Source organism: Diadema antillarum, unplaced genomic scaffold (genome assembly GCF_040938485.1).
Source record: "Diadema antillarum isolate AM-2024a unplaced genomic scaffold, OU_Dant_1.0 seq00001529_RagTag, whole genome shotgun sequence".
Taxonomy (NCBI): domain Eukaryota; kingdom Metazoa; phylum Echinodermata; class Echinoidea; order Diadematoida; family Diadematidae; genus Diadema; species Diadema antillarum.
The window spans coordinates 231,169-251,425 of NW_027272261.1; the positions used below are offsets into that span (position 1 = coordinate 231,169).

Sequence of the window (20,257 nt, forward strand, 5' to 3'; positions counted from 1 at the left end):
GAAGGCTGGGGGCCGGGGCTTGGGGCCCACTGGACCTTGCCTGAGTCTTCTAGCCCTCCTGTGAGTATGCCTCCTAGCCCCTCGGGGAGGTACCGACGGGGTGGAGGTTGTTGTCCTTCCATAGATTCTCCTTTTTTCGGTTGGGCTGTCTCTTGTGTCTCCTCCACAGTGGCAGTTGGATGTTCTGAGTCGAAGACATGGAGGTCTTCCATTACTTCAAGGAGGTCCATATGGCCTGCAAGATGAAGAGGTATATGATAGTTATTTGCTCTTTTTCATGTCATAACACTATTTCTTCTGCTTACAGAAGGGGCAAAAATACTTGTCAATGGACATGCTGTCTGCCTCCGTGATACCGAGGCAGGCACCATGAAACCACTCATCGCAGCCGTCACACTAGATCATAAGGGAACCATCATCAGGCTTCCCGCAGAAACAATACAGGTCTTTCCCTAAGTTAGTTTGGGGGATCTTATTGAGATCTCTACACCCCTTGAGCCTATCATGGTTCAAGGTAAACACCTTGTTCTTTTATATGACTTGTTATAAAAAGAGGGTGTGCCTTTTGTGGATTATGGCAGGACCCTTCCATGGGGATAGTTTCTTGACTTCTTGCCCTTCCCCTGTGGGTTCCCAAATCTAACAAAAAGACCATCTCCTTACAGCTGTTTACAGCTCCTTACAGCGTTTAAGTAAATTATCTCTGAAGAAAAGCGATGAAGAGCTGAACTGAGTATATCAGCAGAAAAAAGCGGCTTGAATGCCACTCTGAGCTCAGGCCTTCTCATTTCTCATCTCTTGGAATTGAGCTCAGAGTTGGCACCTCCAAGAATAGCTAATCAGTCCACCTGCTTATAGCGGCCACTGAAAAATCCCCCACACGAAATTGCTGTATTATGGACCCTTTGTATAGTGGTCACCTGCTTAACGTGGCCAGCGGCCACAAAAATTTAGCCGACCCGTTAAATCAGCCATGAATACGATGTCTTTAAGTTCACTGCGTGAATTCTACCGAGTCCTAGCTCAGTCACAATCGCATAGACACCATTGACAAAAATTGAAGCAGCTCTTTGATATGACAAGCAGTCTTACTACTAATTTGACTAGATTAGATCTAGGCTTCAGTAATGCCGCCCTGAATAGATGCTACAAAGGCAGAGACAACTCCTAATAAAATTTTAATAAAATCTGAATAAGATTTTACTCAAATATTAATAAGATTTTACTAAAATGCCGACTAATTAGTGTTTAAGTCCCTTTGAATAAGGACAATATGGTACATGTCTGGGTATTGTTTGTTGTTTATGTAAGCTTCGCACATCATCCATCTTCATCAAAAAATAAAATAAAAAAAATTGTACAACAAAAATCCCCATAATAGCTGCACATGCAAACTTATTTGCTGGTTTTTGTTTTTTGTGTTTGTTTTGAATAACATGCTGTATTTTCTGCTGTTATAAAATGCAAGTTTTGACATTCGAAATGGCCACCAACCTGTCTATAGGGGCCACCTGTCTATAGCGGCCACTTTTGCTGTTTCCCTTGGGTGGCCACTATAGACAGGTTTGACTGCATTTGGCAGAATGTGTCGATGTCTCAAATAGAACCTGACCAAAATTTCGGCGTTGATAAACTTGGGGCATTGTTCAAGTGGTTGCTCGTTTTTAGGACCACAGTTTTATTTTTTGCCCATATGCAAATGCAAGCCTGTTTGGCAATAGGAACATAAATAGTGATGATTCTTGTGTATTTAACTGTATTTTAAGCAGACAATTATTTTATTGAAAGGGCAAAAGACAAATAACACTTGTCTATAGTGTGCTTAGTAATGTGCAATCACATTCACATTTGATTTTGATTTTGTTTGAAACAATGTTGTTGATTTCCAGTTATATGCGTACTGATTAATACTGATATATCATACCTACTTGTAAATATGTGAATGTTTTGTAGTATTTCCATTTGTTGGGAGTGAAATAAATGAATTCAATGAACCACCTTGGAGTCTAAATTTCATTTTTGGGAGCACATGATGTGAGGGAATTATTTGTGTCTTTTTTGTGTCAATTTTTTAATGTGTAGTGGAGTGTTTGTGTGTGTGTGTGTGTGTGTGTGTGTGTGTGTGTGTGCGTGTGCGTGTGCTATATAAGCCAGCATGTTTTAAATGTGTATGATGCAAGGCTTCAGATGAAATCCACACATGTGTTGGGTTTTTTTGTTGTTGTTGTTGATAAGTCTTATTTTTATTCCATCACCCACACTCGATTACAAGTTAAACATTCCGTCATTTTGTATGCCTGGCATTATATTCAAGCATCATTAAGATGATAGATTACCAAATTATTGACATTTACCGATGAGGCACTGTGTCGTTATGTCAGGTGTCTAATTAAACATTACGAATATATGATTCCAGTGATTGCGTTAACATACTCGTCAAAACAAATATAATTGTAACTGAATAATGAAATATTGTAGTAAGTTATTGAAATTAAGGAGACAAACCAAGCATATATATATATATATAGTCAAGTTATGGGATGAAAGGAAAGAGTTGATTAGATTAAAGACACGTAGCATGTTGCCATTGAAGTTTTGAAGAGGTTGATTTATCGCCTGCCCTCTACTTACACCAGAGGAGTGAACTTATTCATAGAAGTGCTTCGTGCACAGGACAACACAATGAAAAGCCCTGCACATATACAGTACAAATTTTTAACATTTTCTCTACATTTTTACCGTCTCTTATTAAACACACCCTTATGAGGGAAAATACAATATTATGAGTTTGTACTTCAAGCCAATTTAAGGAACCACTCTACTGATTTTTGCACAAAAAATAACAAATTTTAAGGATTTTTGGGTTTATCAATGTAAATATTCACAATATAGGTTAACTGAATTATCATGAAAGAAACATTGATTTATTTATTGGTACAAACATATATATATATATATATATATATATATATATATATATATATGTTTGATACAAACATTGATTTATTTATTGGTGGTATCGACCATTTTGGTGTATTTCCAATGTTGTTTTTACATCATTTCATGTTTTCCCATTTTCTACTCCTCCGCCCGCCCCCTCCCCCCCAAAAAAACCAAACATTAACTTGAGTACCTTAGATCAGTCTGAGATATCCCGCAAAAAGAGACAAAATCTATTTTCTCTATTTGTGGCAAAAAAACAAAAAACAAAAAACAAAAACAAAAACGAAAGCACAAAATAGCTCATATCAAGAGAAACATCAAAGCCATCTTTTCGTTTTTGTCTGTTTATTTTGCTTTACAAAGATGCAGATATTATGTCAGGTCTTGAATATGCGCAATGCAACCAATACCCAAGATACGGAGTTCTTTGTACATGCGCTATATATTATAGCAATGCCAAGCTTTTTATATTCATTCACGCCAGGTTCTTTCACACAAGGTAAAGGACCTACAATGGGATTTACAAATTCTGACATTCTTTTACAACCTCTAGCTCGATCTATGAAGCCGGCGGTGTAAAAGCCTTTCCTTGCGTAAACAGATCGGGCCGGTCGTTAATATGCTAACAACAAGTAACTTCAGATTTGGTAAACAAGTCACGTGATAGGTGATATAAAGGAGAGTGAAATCCAATTATATAAATATGGATGACTGAATGGATGCAGTATTCAAAGAACGGTGACTCCAGTAACGTCTGAGCTAGAAAACGGACATTCTGTTCAATTTTTTTTTTTTTTTTTAAGTACGTTGATCGATCGGTACAGAAGTGTACCGTCATCACCACGCTTAGCTGAGAATTCGATCATTATAATACCATTTTAACTCTTACAATTCTGACATAACGGAAGAACACTTGACTCCGAATTCAACGGCCTCTTTAGAATTAAGCAGGGGGAATGAGTCGAGGGAAAATAGGCCATAATATATTTTATGATGAAAAAAAAAAGGAATTTTGTGGAATTCTCTTTCATTGTCTTTATATCGTTGTCCTGCGGTGATGCCATATTCAATAACTGATATTTTCCTCATCCATTATAACGGCACGATCCTCGACAACATAACTTTTGAAGGGAATGCCCAATTTTCCCTCAACATTCACTGATTTGTTCTATATTATGTTCAACCCGTTGCTGCGTCATTTGGTTTCTCTTCCCCCTTAAAGGATACATAATATGCATGCACATGTTATCATTATCATTATCATTTATTCGGCAATTCAATATACAATACAAGCTGACATAAAATACAAACAAAAAATCGTATTACATGATATAATAATTGTGGTGGTTCAAGGTGCATGCTGCTGGTTGCCAGGGGAGGAAAAGGCAAACTTAAAACCGAGGCTCGAGACCTTCCTCCCCGACCAGTGCATGCACCCAGAATCAGCTATATCAATGTAAAACAGATACAAACATTATCAAGTAATACATTATTACACAAAAATGCTCTGAATTCAAACACAAATATGACTAAAATTATAACTGAATATAACCGATGCCCTACCCTGAGCTGATGGTATAGTTCATCCAGCAAAACTGCTGATTTGATATTCTTTCCAAAAAAAAAAAAAAACCAAAACCAAAACAAACAAACAAACAAATGTATCATTGTGATAACATGGCAGCACATTGCCCAAGGATGATCAAATTAGTATCTGCTCATTTTAAAACTCAACATCCCTCCCAAAATCTCTATGCAGAAACCAAACCAATGGAGTGAGCGAAACACTGGTATTTCTCTCCCCCCCCCAAGAATATGGTTGCCTTGGCAACACATTGTCTAACACCAACATGTGACAAAAATTGCACTGTCATAGGAAAACAGTCTCATAGTAAATCAAACCTAAACTCAAATACTGTAAACTGAGGGAGTGTTCAGTGCACAATTAACTGTATACTATGGATACGAAAACAAAACAAAACGTGATTACTATAACAATATAATTGCTTTGGCACTGAAGAAAAAACATGTAAGCCTGTGTTACTCATTGTGGGATAATAATATTAAAGAGGTTATGTAGCCTTTACACATGAAAATTTAGGCCGCCGTTGCATACATACTCTCGTCTTTGGTTCACATTTATTTTCTTATGACTATAACCATGCCAGTCTACGCTATGAGTCGTACCGGTATTAACGTTTGATAAATACGATGAGTTAGGTAACGTATCTTTGTGCGATCGGAAGAGAGATAAGGAACATTATGTTGACCTTTACTATAGGCGACCTTAACAGGGGTCGCCTTGGTACACAGTATAAGACCCATATCTCCATGGAATGCCATGTATGCCGTCGGACATTGATCCAACATGACGTTCATCAATAGCGCTGCCCTCGTTGCAGTCACTGCCATTTTGGTGGTCTTTTTACCCAGATACTTCGAGACTCCACCTCAAGTAATCGCTCATGGGTACGTCGCACCCGGCTTCGAAAATGTGCTGGAAGTGTTCAGGTAGGTAGCCGTGTTGTTCAGGTGTTCGTCTTTTTCTTGTCATACAATATATGCCATTGAATACAACACGTGCACTAGCTATATTAATGACCCATGTTTGTAAACATGTAGAGATACAGGGTAGGTACTATAGCCATGTGCATAATTAGGATTATTAGGGCCTAAAGGTACGTTAATTGTCTCAATGAAAGCTGACCGGTGTATACTATATACGTCAGTCGAATTTATGTGTCTTTTTCATGCTGTCTCTGACTCGGCAGTGACGCTATTGGGTTTTGACCATGCTGTTAAATACACGTAAATGCACGTCACTAGCGGGATGTTAACCTGTCCGCCGTAAACATGCATCTGTGGGAGCTTCTCGGTTCCCCAGCTTCACACCACTACGATCCAATGACAGTAATCTATGCATATGTGCTCCTCCATTCTTTGCCATGTTAACTTGCCTTAGAATAGTCAATGCTTAATGTCATGCTTTACACATGTACTATATGGACGCAGAGAAAACTTCGAGACTGGCCGAGATTCTCGCTACGGTGGATCTGCTTTCTCCGCCTACTACAAAGGGGAGAAAGTCGTCGATGTTTGGGGAGGGTATGCCGACGGAGAGATCAGACAGCCATGGCGGGAGGACACAATGTCGGTATTCTACTCCACGACAAAAGGTACAACGTTAAACCTATTGAACGAGACAATGATATTGTGTAAGCCATCCTGGACTCGGGAATGCTCGCGTTTTAATCACTAGTTTGAAGTCTTCTTCATTTTCCGATATGTGCGTCTTTCTTTCTGTTCTTGTTGCGGCCTCTAGTAATTCAAAGTTCAATCCGCTAATAGCTATGCCGGAAGTTGAATAGACGATATTATACCGGGTGTCCCAAAAAAAGCGGAACGGTGGATTTTCAGTACCTTGCGTTCTAAAAGTGATATATTTTTGACATCATTAGAAAGAGCATCTTCCGCAGAAGACCATGATACCAATTTTTATTCTACGCCAATTTCTGTAGATGCAGTCATTTTCAATTTTTGGCGACTTATGAGATAATAATTTGGGCGCGACACGCGTTCCATACGGTGAATTGTGTTAGCTCGTTGATCCATGTCAACAAAAGATAACGCTTTCATATTGGGAGCGCACACACACACATACACACACACAGTGTTTTTTTCCTGGCCCGTGCCCAATGTGAAAGCTGTATCTTTTGTTGACATGGATCACCAAGCTTACACAATATTCACCGTATGGATCGCATGTCGCACTCAAATTATTATCTCATAAGTCGCAAAAATCTGGCGAAATTTGACAATCACTGCATTTTCAGAAATTGGTGTAGAATAAAAAGTACTGAACCAAATTAAATTATTTTGATATCATAGTATTCTGCGGAAAATGCTCTTTTTAATGATGTCAAAAGATATATAACTTTTAGACCGCAAGGTACTGAAAATCCACCGTTCCGCTTTTTTGGGACACCCGGTATAATGGGGCCATCATAGACATGGCCCCTTCCCTCCCCTCTTGCCCCCCCCCCCCCTATTGGTGAGCAAGATCGATGTGCTTGGAACAAAATTGATTTTAATGTTTCAAAAATATACCTATATATACCCTGCCCCATGACCGTATACAAAAAATGTTCAACTCCTCTTCCATAAAGTCATTGTAACTTTATCATTAATGAGAAAATCAAGTATCAATGTAGAATTTAGTTTATTTTTGTTTTTGCAGCTAAAACGAATTAACCAACATATTGTATATTTTTATGAGAAATAGCTGACCTCGTTTGGCTTATCAAATTGCCCTTGCATGCATGCGTCCTCAATAATAGACTTATGTTATGAATTGATGACATTATTCATCAACACCGTAATAAATATGATGAGTATCTAATCATTGATCTAAAACAGAAATGTTCGTCGTATCAATGCTTAGAACATTCTTGCTATTGTTGCAGATTACAAAATGAAATACTGTCCTTCCGATTTTTTTTTTCGTTTGGAGGGTATAAGAAATATAAACATACTTCTGCTGAGACGGTGCGTAAGTAGAGCGAGAAATCAATTCAGATCTCATTTATCTTAACCTTGAGCTCTTCAGTGTTGCTTCAATCAAAATGCCATGAGTTGCTCTAAACAATGAAATTAACACTCTATCTTTACAGAGATGCCTCGAATCATTGTCCCTGTTGCTACTAGTTTCTCTTCTTTCACATGTTTTGCAGGGATTATTTCTTTTTTGTTTTTTAGTATATAGTATTTGTCCGTGAGGATTGAAAGTGCTCAAAACAAAGTTTGTAATATTTCTGAACTAAGTTTTGTTGTCCATCCATTTCCACAAAGGGGTCGCTGCAATCTGCCTAGCAATGCTGGCCGACAGAGGGCTGCTCGATTACGACAAACCCGTGGCACACTACTGGCCAGAGTTCGCTCAAAAGGGCAAAGGAAAGGTTACCGTCCGTGAGTTGATCGAACACAAGGTATAAAATTCTTTCTCCCTTTCTTCTACAACGTGATATGAGGTGTAACCCCCACTCGAGTGGTCATCCTATTTTGTACCACATAGCATGCGCATTCCAAATTATTCGGGAAATGAGTATATGATTTAGAGGCGCATTTTTTTTTTTTTTTTGGGGGGGGGGGGTCCCAAAAATCGTGAAATAGGGGGTATCTCCAAAAACTGTGAAATATAGGGGGTCTCTTAGTATTTTCCCGAAACATTTTTGATAAGGTGTAGTTTCGAGATCTTTCCTAAACAATCCTGAAATTCGGTCCGGATAAGGTAAAATTCAACCCCCGAAAAATTCCGAAATAGGAAAAGTACAGCTTCTTGATGTTTTTTACCCTGATTCTCATTCTAATATGCTAATACAGTGCATGTTTTTCTGCAAAGCATTCCGGCTTGTCTTTTTTTCCGCAGGACATTTCGCGACATAGGTCACTCCGCTTTGCTATAGTTTCCTTCCAAAAAAAAGGGAGCTATTGAATTACTGGCTTCCCTTCCTAAAGCCCGTGATATGATGTCAAAATCCTAGCTCATTTCCACCTTTAAAGGCGGCATCTCTGTAAGAATATGGAATAAGCATAGTGTATGAATGATCGCCTCAGTGGGGGGAGGAGGGATGTGAATTGTGTTCTTAACCCCGGTTTGTCGCCTCAGTGCAGGCAGCGGTTGTCCCAGAATTTATAGCTTCAGGTCAGAGTTTGCATGTATGAAAGAAGGAAGATTTTGATGAAACCATCTTAGGGGCTGGTCTATATAGGGACTGCTCGGAGAAAGGTTAAGGTTAGCAAATGGTCGTCAACTGGTCGGCGACTGGTTGCCGACCATTAGAAATTGGTCGCCGATTGGTTGCTGATGTTTAGTTGGCGCTCAGCAACAATTTGAAAATTGCTCGCACGCTCTCTCTCAGTCGCAAAAGGTCATGTCAGTGAGGCTGTCTTCAGTGTTATTCTTCTATGATCTTCTATGTCAATTACCCTTTTGCCCTTACCCTTCGCTGACACTCCCTTAGGCATGTCTTCAGCATTATAGGGGTCGCTTTGTGACGTCAGGAATGGTACATGAATGGATGTGATCTGCATCGTCCCCGTTTCGGTTGTGTGCGCAATCAAAATAAAATGCGGGTATCACACAATACAGACCACATGTGGTCGTAAGAAGCTCGATTTCACAAACAGAATTTTGTCTAAAAGACAATACCATTCCCAACAAGCGAGTAACTTGAAACTCAGTGAATATACTCTCAAAATGATGCAAATCATGCAATTCACATGATGATAATGATAATGGTAAAAACGTCCCGAGAACGTGTGATTTTCACAGGACCGCTTGTCCGACTTGGACACAACTTTGTCTTTAACATTTTTAAATGACTGCAGAAATAAAATATATGCACATGCAAAATTTTGCTATATGCAAGTGTGTCATAGTCGTTCAACAAACCTTGATGGTGCGTTGAACGGTGTGTACCTAGCTAGTATGACAAGATTTAGGGTAACCTGATATCATAGTCAAGACAATATAGTGATCACATCGTATCTACAATTTCATTTCGTTTGAGGATTCGGTGAAGCTTTACTACCCGTTAGCTTATCTACGTGCCCATGAAGGTATATGCATTTTCAAAATGAATTTCTCACTGAGGAAAAATATGTGTTTTGAAAGGAAGTCAAATTTCGGAGATCTCTTTAGATTGATTGTCATTCATGTGGAAACATGTAACGTAATTGTTTTCACATTCGACTCGCATTCAACTCGCATTCGACATAATGATTTATAAATGATGGAATGAAAACAAAATTTTTAATGCAGCTGCTGTGCCACAGAGTATAACGCTGTGTGACATCATCACAAGAAGTTAATGAATGCTGCAAGTATGCCCTCATAGCTGTGTCATCGGAGTATATACTTTTAACTCACTTAGGCTGGTTTGATGCTAGCCGGACCGCCCGGACTCAGTGCTGAGCTTCTGAGGGATGTCTCAAAGGCAGGCGAGCTCATGGCTTCCACTGAGCCCGTCTTGGAACTTGACGGGAAGACTCATGGGTACCATCCAGTCACCTTCGGCCCGCTAACAAATGAGTTACTGCGCAGAGTCGATCCGAAGCACAGGACAATGGGCAAATTCTTTGCCGAAGAGATAGGGGAGCCTTTCGGTAAATATATGGATTATTTGACTATCAAAATGATGCCGCTCATTTATGGTAGCTGCAGTTTGCCATCGTGTCCTAGTTTAGTTCTTCTCTATAACCCCAAAAATAAGGTTAAAAAGAGGGAAAGAAATATATATGAATTTGCTGCGTGTCAAAAAGTGTAATTCTTTCTCCTAAGACTATAGGCAAATATTTCTATTATTTTCGGCGCATGCCGACGTATCAAAATCGTTCTCTGCAACCTTGACAAACACTGAGCCATTGAAGTTTCTTTCTCTCTTTTGTTTTTGCGTTTTAGTTTGGGTTGTTATCTTTTTTTCATTAGGTAGTACGCACAATATAAAGAGCGTATCAAAAAAAAAAAAAGGTAATCTAACTTTGGAGCGCCACCATTTCATAATTGTCAGCAATGGAGAGTGCAATGTTAGTTGCCTTTGTGGAAGTGACAAAGTTATCATCAGCGGTGGCCATATTGAAGATTACGGACCATAAAACGTTACAAGAAGCCCTAAACACAAACCTGCAGTCATGCGGGCTGCCGTGTTTGTGTTACCTCTTTCATTGAGAGATCCAATCCATTCAGTGAGACATGCATTGTTTCTTTAATTATAACACTCAAACTTGGAAAAAGTGTAATTTGCCATTGTTGTCTTTAGAGTTCATGTGCTCAGTCATGCATGAATTTTGTCAACATAATTAGAATGGAAAGAGGGAGAGTTCCTCTTTCCTCACAACATTGCACTCTCCGGAGCGGACAATTATGAAATGGTAGCCCTCCAAAGTTGGATTACCATTTTTTGATACGCACTGTAGTTACGGTATACGTTGTGTTGTACACTGCAAAAAGTTCGGTGTTAAATAGTGAACACCGAGCTGGTGTTAAATTTTCTGTGCTCATTTATGGTGTTAAATTAACACCTCCGGGTGTCATTTCCAAATATAAAACTGTTTTTTGAAGAGTTTCTTAGTAACTGCACTTCTTGTTGATTTTTTATTTAAACAAGACAAGAATTTTACATTAAAATACTAGATTTTTGAAAAAATTTGAAAATAGATTTACACCACAGTAACACCAGCTGGTGTGGTCTCTTATTGAAGCTGGACGGGTGTTAAACCATTGATATTAACACCAACAAATATCAAATCAACACCATGTGGTGTCATTTTTGAATTAACACCAGTACAGTGTCAAAATAACACCAGGCACAGTGTCAAATTAACACCACGAAGTGTCAGGTGAACACTTTTCAACACCATCACAGTGCATTTTCTACACCTGTGGGTGTGGTCCTCTATTGAAGTTTGATCGGTGTTAGATTTAACACCCGTGGTGTTGAATCTAACACCGATGTTTTTACAGTGTATATTAATATTGTATTCATGACGAGTAGACGCATACAAGACTGGAAGTCGACAAATGTCCTTGTGCAATGAAGATAAGATCGACATAGGTTCAAAGCAGCACGTTACTCATAATACATGTACAGGAAACACGTTTTTGGGACGCCAGACATTATGCCGTCGTATTTCGGTAACATAAATTTAACGTGTGAATGATCACTTATGAATATGTTTTTATGTGGTTTTGGTCGTTACACGGTCATGTGTATTGCGGTCGCTTGAAAATTTGTAATTTGAGTTACGCATAATGGATGATGACGATACGAATGCAAGTAAATAAGATCAAATAAAAGTAAAAACTGTCGGGTGTTGTTTGTTTTTTGCTTTTTTACATTGTACTCATTCATGTTATTAACCTATTTTTACAATGAAGGCATTGATTTCTACATCGGTCTGCCCTTGGAGCAGAACTACCGTGTGGCTCGGACTCCCGTACAGAGCAATAATATATTTCTACTCTTAGCTCAAGGCTTGTCAAGCCGTATCACACGCCAGGCCATGTGGTACTTCATGCGCAACGATCTCTTTTCTCGTGCACTGGCGAATTCGGGACTCCAACAGGTCGGTGTATTATATAGGAAGCATGATTGTCCATGTTTTCTTATCTATACCTTGTTCACGGGGAATGATGCGTCCAAAGTCACCAATTGACGCGACTGATACTGAATGTTTTTTTTTTTTTTTTCTGGGGAAAATAACTAGTCTTTTGCATGATACAACTCTCAAAACATACCGAGCCTATAACTTGATCATGAGAAGGGTTATGCTTTGCACATTTACATTGAATTTCACGATTGTCATCGGCCATGCGTGTCGTATCATACAGAGTTTGGTTTGGATACACGGACAGGAATACACGTGCAATTGATCTTTTTTTTTTCTCTCTCTCTCTTTCACAAAGGGTTCGGCTTTTTAGATACATACGTGTATCCAATACAATACAAACACGTCAGTTCAGAACTCAGCACATGTAGATAATTATATTGATCGGAGTGATGATACAGGCGTATTATTTTGTAGGTGATACGATGCGCATTATTTTCAGTATGCGTTCTGTTCACAAACAGCAAGTTGTTATTATGTCAGATTAGTTTTGGAGACACGTATATGTGCAGGATTTTATAGTCTTATTTTTCAATTTCAATTTCTGTCTTATCGTTTTGCTGATCCAATGTATTCCTTTTTTGTTTATTGTTTAGTTTTGTTATTTTGTTTTTGTTTTTGTTTTGTTTTTTATTTCATCCGACTCTCATTTGAAATGTCAGCAGAACATTAACGTATAATAAATATACGCGGTTCTTTTGTCAGTTTGTTATCAGGTAGTCGGGTATAGAAGTGATACCTTGGCAGGCAGATTGAGCTCATGATCCTTTATGTTTGTATTACTGTTGTGCAAAGGTGACATTCTCCTTTTGGGTAGGACTTCGTACAGCACATTAATGTGATCACGAAGACAGACCCATAATCTACAAGTGGTTACGTACACTGCAGGATTTTGTGTCATGTACGGACAAGAAAGGTGTCACATCAGATAAACACGAATAGACCTACTTGGTTACTAATATTCAAATTCTTTTTATTCATCTACCTTTCATGTGATATTAAAAAAAGATAAAGTTGTTATTTGTATGATGTGTAGAAGACTTTCTCGCATGGAAACCGCTTGATAATCTTTCAAGTCATAGACATAAATTTATAAACTGTGAGAACAATGTCAGACGATTCATAAGTGATCCCTTGGCAATACACCCTCTGGCAGTATGAGAACACTAAAGTAAACGTGATTGATACATATCTATACAGTGCCTAAGCAAAATAATAAATACCATGCATTCATTTATTTTGTCTTTTGTCGAAAACCAGCCAGGATTCTTTAATGACCCTTACAACCGTGCCATCGAGATACCATCGGCAAGTGGAATAGGAACAGCTCGGTCAGTTGCAAAGGTAACAGTTCAAGCGATCCGGAAAGCCACGGATTTTGTAGTAGAATCAATGTAAAAAATTGCAAAATAGTATTTACACATTTTAAGTAGAATCGACCTATACAAAGAAGGGCAGCCTCCTGTAGGGTGGTGTTCGTTCATCTGACGGTTCTTTATTCCGAAAATGAAATAAGGCTCGTTATTCCGAGACACACAAACTCCCCTTTATCAAGAAGTTCGTTTACCTGAATATGAAATAGGATTTGTCAATCAGAACATTTTGTGGCGTTATTCCGAAGGTTCGTTAAATCAAAATGAAATACAATTAGTTACTCCGAACCGGGATTCTGAAGATTCTTGATCCGAAAACAAAATGAAGGTACGTATGATTAACAAACCTTTGGAATTTCGAACATTATTTATTATTTTTTTAATTAACAGACGTTCAGAACGAAACTTTTAAATTAATTTTTGGATAAATGAATGTCTGCAGAATAATGAAAACTTCCTATTTGGCGTCACGAGCCTTCTGAATAACGAACCTTATTTCATTTTCGGCCTAGCGAACCTTGGCAACAAAAAATTTTAACCCTCCACCATTCGGTCAAGTAATGAAAACAACAATCAACAATCAACAACAAACCAACACAGATTATATAGAAATGGAATGATATGAAATATTCACACAGGTTTTCAAAAATGTTTTCACTTGACCAGGCAGCACACCTTCTAGAAATCGAGCAGACACGGACAAACGATATTAGAAAAAGAAATGTTATAAAAAGTCGGCTTAGATCGTTTATGAACATCTACTCAATCGTTCAAGCAGCATAAGTCATGTGAAGACCGCAGATGGCGTTTCTCATGCCCCAGCACCAACTTCGTTAGCGGAGGCAACATTTTCGAGTAGCCATTGTTTCTTCCATGTGTCCCTCGGCTAAATTGCCTAAAGATCTAGATGTTCCTGTAGCTTTCATGTGTGGTGCCATCGTGTGACCTTCTGTACTTGTTTGGACTGTTGATTGGCATTTAACCATGTTTTAGGTCAACTTTGCAAGAAATTGACAATATTCGTGTTGCAAACTTGTGTCAACTGAGGGACAGTGTGACGCCCTCTAAATAATGATGCAATGGTCAATGACAGTCACAATAGTCACAACACAACGCTAAATCGAATATAGGTGCTGGTGATGTCATCAGAAAATTCCTCAAAACGTTATTTTTTATCTTTGATAAAAAGAATACATTACTTCGACTTGTTACTGACATACTGTTGACAGCGAAATTATTCCCGCGTCGGCCACGTTGTTGAAAGATACCGACCAATTTATGTGATTTCTGATGGAAGTCTTCGTCATCACTGCAGAGACGGCGGAGTCTAGTGAGACTGATGAGTCTCGTCGTGTGGTGAGACTCTCAATACAATAGTTTCAACGTGAAATACAACTTCATAGATACCCAGATGAGCAATAGGATTAATCAACTTCGACAACTATGCGCTTAAGACCAGTTTTCATACATCCGGAGTTTCATACATGACTCCAACCATGAGTACTACACTTGTCATAAATACCACTAACATTAAAAACTTGCCCCCCTCCCCCCCCCCCCCCCCCCTTGTTCTACCCCGCGGGAAAATGAGTGTCTGATACTCAATGCCGAACATCACAGGTTTAAAGAGAGTGCTAATGAGACAGATGATCATGGTATCGCTGATGAAAGCAAACCTTCATCTCATCGTCTAGTTGTAACTATTTCTGAGGACCTATCACTCGCTGAAGGTGATTGCACTCTTCTTTTGAGAGGCTTGACGTTTGTTCCAAAATAGAAATCAGTGGATGATTTCGAAGTTCGGCGTGTTTTCGAGAGTTTCGCTCGTCGTCTACGGCTGAAAGTACACTTTGCCGAAAAGAACAGTGAATCTGATCGGGCTGTCAAGGAAATAAATGACTCGGCAGATTTGACTCAACAGCCGTCACCTCCGTCATTTGAATCTCTGCAGCCGAAACGTTAAACTTGGACTCCATAAGAAGGTGAGAACCCCAATATTGATCTCTTCATCAACAAATGTAGGATTGACGTCAACAAATGTAGGATTGACGTCAACAACCTCACTCATCCTGTTCACCTTTTCCGTCTCATTACTGAGAAAGAAAGAAAGGCGCTCTAAGTCCCTGAGGAAGAATACCAACTACATCATGAAACCGGCTGACAAAGGAAGAGCTGTCATCGTATGGCGACACGACTTGAGCATCGCTGAGGCCCAGCGACAACTCGACAATCCAGCGTTCTGTTATAAGGTAGGCAACGATCCTGCCAGCGATCATCAGGAGATTGCTAAAGTCACAGCTACTGATGTTGTCAAGAGCAACGCTCTCCCGCCATCCGCACCGAACCTTTGTCAGAAGACCCCCGTAGTTCAACATTTTATCTTCTCCCTAAAATACACAAAGAAGGAAATCCCGGCAGACCTGTAGTTTCATCTATTGGATGTCCGACAGAGCTCTTACTTCCTGCAGAAGTCCTCATCACCTCATTGTCCGGATGATACTACAGTGGACTCCCGTTATAACGAAGTCATCGGGACCGGCAGTTTTCTTTCGTTATACAGTGGACTGCCGTTATAAGGAAGTCCTCGGGACCGGCAGTTTTCTTTTGTTGTATCGAAATTTCGTTGTAACCGAACAAATAAACGATAAAAAAGAAAAAAAAAAAGAGCCGACAATTTTGCGACCTGGATTTTTATTTCGTTGTAACCGGAATTTCGTTATAAACGTGTTTGTTATAACGGGAGTGCGCTTTATCGAAATTTCGTTGAAACTGAACACGTAAACGATAAAAAACATAGAGCCGATAATTTTGCGACCTGGATTTTTATTTCGTTGTAACCGGAATTTCGTTATAACCCAGTTCGTTATAACGGGAGTGCACTGTACCATCTTTCGTCTGTCTGAGTTAGTGCTAAAACTTTTCCTCCTTCCAGTTCGATGGAAATTTCAACCTTCAGAAGGAAGGAGTCGCTATGGGAACTAAGATCGGTCCACGCCTGCCTATTCGTCGGCCTTATTGAGCAAGCAATTCTCAAGAGTTTCCAAGGCCCTAAACCCCTTCTTCTAAACTTTCTAAATTCGTTCAAACAACGTCTTTCACGGAGTTTCCTTGATTAGTAATGTTGTATATTTCACTGTCCTGAAGAGTTCACTTTCTTCATTAGAGATATCACGAACACGAAGGGTAGTTTTCCCTTCAGCTGATCATGAATCGCAACTCTCAGTGTTTCATTTACCTGGTTACCTTCAATGAACCTAATATGTAGAGCTGGTGCACCAATTATATAGGAAAACATACGAGCTGACGGAGCCGCCATGCTGACCCGAAATTGAGCAAAACTGGACACACGACAGGGGAAATTTTCAAATTCGGCTCTGATCACATGAACATTCTTGCATGTCGTTCGTCAGGGCATTTTGAGCCAGCGTATGACCTCCAATGGAGTTTTTGAGGCTCCGGCAGCAACTTCGTGAGTGGCGGCAAAATCCTTTGACAGGCCCAAATAGCGCGAAGATCTTGCGAAAGTTGATTTTATGTTACGAATTTTCATCTTCGTGTGGCCTGAGGGTGTCATCGTGTGACCCTCAGTAGGCATCGTATTTGCTTTGGCTCTTGACTGGTTTTTAACCAAGTGTGGGGCCAACTTCGTGCGAAATTCGTATGGCCATCTTGTCAATTTTGGGACAGTGTGACGCCACTCTAATCTGTCACTGTATATCGCAAGCTTTTCAATAGTCTTTAGGCCATCTCTATGCACCATACCTGCACATCACGAGCTTGAATTTCCTCTGATTCTCCTGCAGCTATTTAGCATCGTCGCGATTGGCGGTACGGACCCGGAAACCAATAAGACGCTCCTTTCAAAGAAAGCCGCAGACGATCTAATGAAGAGCGAGGAGCCTACCTTCGACATCTGCCTCGGCGTTCCCATGGCTTTTAATCTCGGATTTTTTGCCTCTGATGTCGCGGTAAGTACCATATAAATTTCAATGAAATTAGTTCTTCAGACGCATGACAATTGTGTATTTAAGAAATAAATTTCATACATCTGATCAGCAGAATAGGTTTCATCAAGGGCACCATCAATTTGATGGATGCTTTCCACCAGTTTGTCTGATATGACGGAGAGCCAATGTGACCAAAGAGGAACAACATCCGCAGGTATACGAATATTGTAGCGCGCTTCATAGATAGTACATATTAAGCACTGATATTTGACGCATAACAGTGGTTGTACATGTATTGCAAATTTGCCTTTATCAAAAGCCGTTACTTCGTGCCCACACTGAATATTATAAGTTAAATAATAATAACTCTAGGTGATAACGTATTGCTACTGACTCCCTACTTAAAAAAATCCAAATGATTTGCTTGTGTTGTTATAAATATATATACAAATGTAGACGTGTGCATGTATACATACAAAAGAAGAAAAATAGTGCCTCGCTGGTAGCATAGGATGGGGGTAAAACTGGATTTACCAAGCACTGATTTACGTCAAGTATTGCAAGGTTTCGGTCAGAATAGGAAGGACTGTTCAAATTAGATAAATCATTGCAACGACAGAACAAGTTCAGTTTTGGTACCCGTCCTTATATTGAAGACTTTCTGGTAAACATGTTTTGCAATGTTGCATTTTTACCGCATGCTATTGATTATTTCATTCTTTGGTTTGCTTTGACTTTTGATTTTTTTTCATCTGATTTTATGAAAATTAGTTTTGGGGGTTTTTTTTCGTGAGAAATCTGGACCCCAATGATTTTACGTGGAATTCCAAACGAAAGTGAAATGATAAATAGAACATAGTTTAAACGGCCTGAAATAAAGTTTGTAAATTTCCAATTTCCCCTCTTTTTATGAAACAGATGTAATAAGCAGTGGTAAAAAAAAAGGCTTCATTTATTCCTACACACAAATTTTCAAAAAAAAAAAACTCTTTACAGAGATGGCAGCTAAAGATCACATCAGTTTCATTGTAACGCTGTGACTTTCTCTGTTAGAAAGATATATTGAAAGGTTGACGAGATATATACTCAGATCACAAACAACGTATATGATTATGTATTTGTGTTTCATTTTTCACTTTAACCACTTCCTAAATTTTATGTCAAACTAAATGAAACTTAACATTCTGTTCGACTAATTGTAATATATTTCTTAAGGGCATTTGAATATATAGTAGTACACTGTTTTGCACCTTTATAAACAAAAGTTTTTAATCCACGTAATTTCTGCGAATGCAACAGGAGGGCGAGATGATGTACGGACACCCGGAGTCTGGCGGCCAAATGGGGTACGCTGACCCTACCCACCAGGTTGGATTTGTTTCGTCAGTTCAACAATATCACCCTTCTTTCTAAAAGACGACCCACGGACAGACGCCATCCTTGCTGCTTTCTATAAGTCAATTAGAATGCAGGAACAGAAGTGAGGGTTTACAGATAAAATTTCGTTTACTAGCCTATACTGTAGGCCTGCAGTACATTGATAACGGGATACAAAAGCTTTTGCAGTACAGGGTGTATTAAAATGGAGAGTGAACTTGCCCAACTGATTTCTTCTGTGTGTTTTGCTGTAGATCTATGTGTTGTATGTGTAGGTGTGTGTGTGCGCGCGTGCGTTGGGATGTATGTGTGTACAAACATTCAATAAGTATGGTACCTCGTAGGATGCGGGGAAAAGCGACCAGCACAATTTCATACTTTTATTTGTGAAGCTTGTAATTGCGGTTACACTGACTACCGGTGAACAATATGTTTACTCTTCGTCTCAACATTTGTGAGGACTTTATACATTATAGTTATACATTGTATACAAAGTTTCATTTTGACATTATGCACAACTTACAAGTCTGTAATCAAATCGCAAGCATCTGAAGCATTTCCCCACATTTCGAATTATCATTAAAGCTCATATATAAACTCAAGTAAATTACCATATTATTTTGCATCAATTATGCATGCAACACAAAATAAAAACGTGAATATACATGTACAATCAGGAATATACAGTATGATAACTTCAATAATACATGTATGTCAAGACAAGAGACCCAGTCGGTCTATATAGCGCCGACCCGAGTACCGTAAGTTCATTCTACACGCATTCTTGCAGACCACATATATTACCTAAAAATAACCAAAGGAAACTTTGGTGGCTTTGGAACCTCCAGGGGAGTGTGGTCTCCTTATTCATCACACTGGCGATAATACCTGCCATGTAAATACAAAATTTGATCATGCGTTTTCAAAAAGATCAGAATATGCAAGTTGACTCCCAATTCGGTCCTTTCACAGGGCCCCAGGGGGGACCCCTGGATAAGCCATGATAAAACTTCAAACTACAGTCACAAATGCACTTACTCATAGTATTAACTTAACTCGACCCCCACCGACACATACACACTCCCGCGAAGCCCATAATTGGGAGGTGGGTGGCCAGTAATGATTGGAGGAGGGGTACTTTCGAAGGAAGGGAACGACTACAAGCATACCCTTGATAATACTGAAGTGGGGGGGGGGGGGGTCATTACATCTTGTTCTGGAAGATTTTATGTTTGTTTGTTTGTTTGTTTGTTTGTTTTTCCCTGGGACTTTGGGCTCCTAGGCATGGTGCTCATTTAAACTTGAAATTGACATTGATATCCTATCACACTCTGAATGCTGTATGCCTGCCTGCCTTGGTGAAAATCCGTCATGAGGTCTCAACAAGGGGCTGAATAGTTTACGTACGACGGACGACTTACAACGGAAGCCGGACGACGAATGATCGCCATA

At 39.3% G+C, this 20,257-nt stretch overlaps 1 protein-coding gene across 1 annotated transcript; it reads left to right on the forward strand.

The window, feature by feature from the left end:
* The first annotated feature begins 5,311 nt into the window (after positions 1-5,311).
* Positions 5,312-18,841, forward strand: LOC139710410 (beta-lactamase domain-containing protein 2-like). Its single transcript, XM_071622326.1, has 8 exons — positions 5,312-5,454; positions 5,956-6,119; positions 7,792-7,928; positions 9,876-10,107; positions 11,879-12,070; positions 13,373-13,452; positions 17,285-17,449; positions 18,728-18,841. The coding sequence occupies exons 1-8, from the start codon at positions 5,312-5,314 to the stop codon at positions 18,839-18,841; spliced, it is 1,227 nt and encodes a 408-aa protein (XP_071478427.1).
* The last annotated feature ends 1,416 nt before the right edge of the window (positions 18,842-20,257 follow it).

What these genes read in the sequence shown, in the direction of transcription:
- LOC139710410 (XM_071622326.1), top strand. Translation starts at nt 5,312, where the DNA reads ATGACGTTCATCAATAGCGCTGCCCTCGTTGCAGTCACTGCCATTTTG. An exon ending in GTGAGTTGATCGAACACAAG is followed by an intron (nt 7,929 to 9,875) that starts GTATAAAATTCT and finishes TAACTCACTTAG; the next exon opens with GCTGGTTTGATGCTAGCCGG. An exon ending in TTTTTGCCTCTGATGTCGCG is followed by an intron (nt 17,450 to 18,727) that starts GTAAGTACCATA and finishes CGAATGCAACAG; the next exon opens with GAGGGCGAGATGATGTACGG.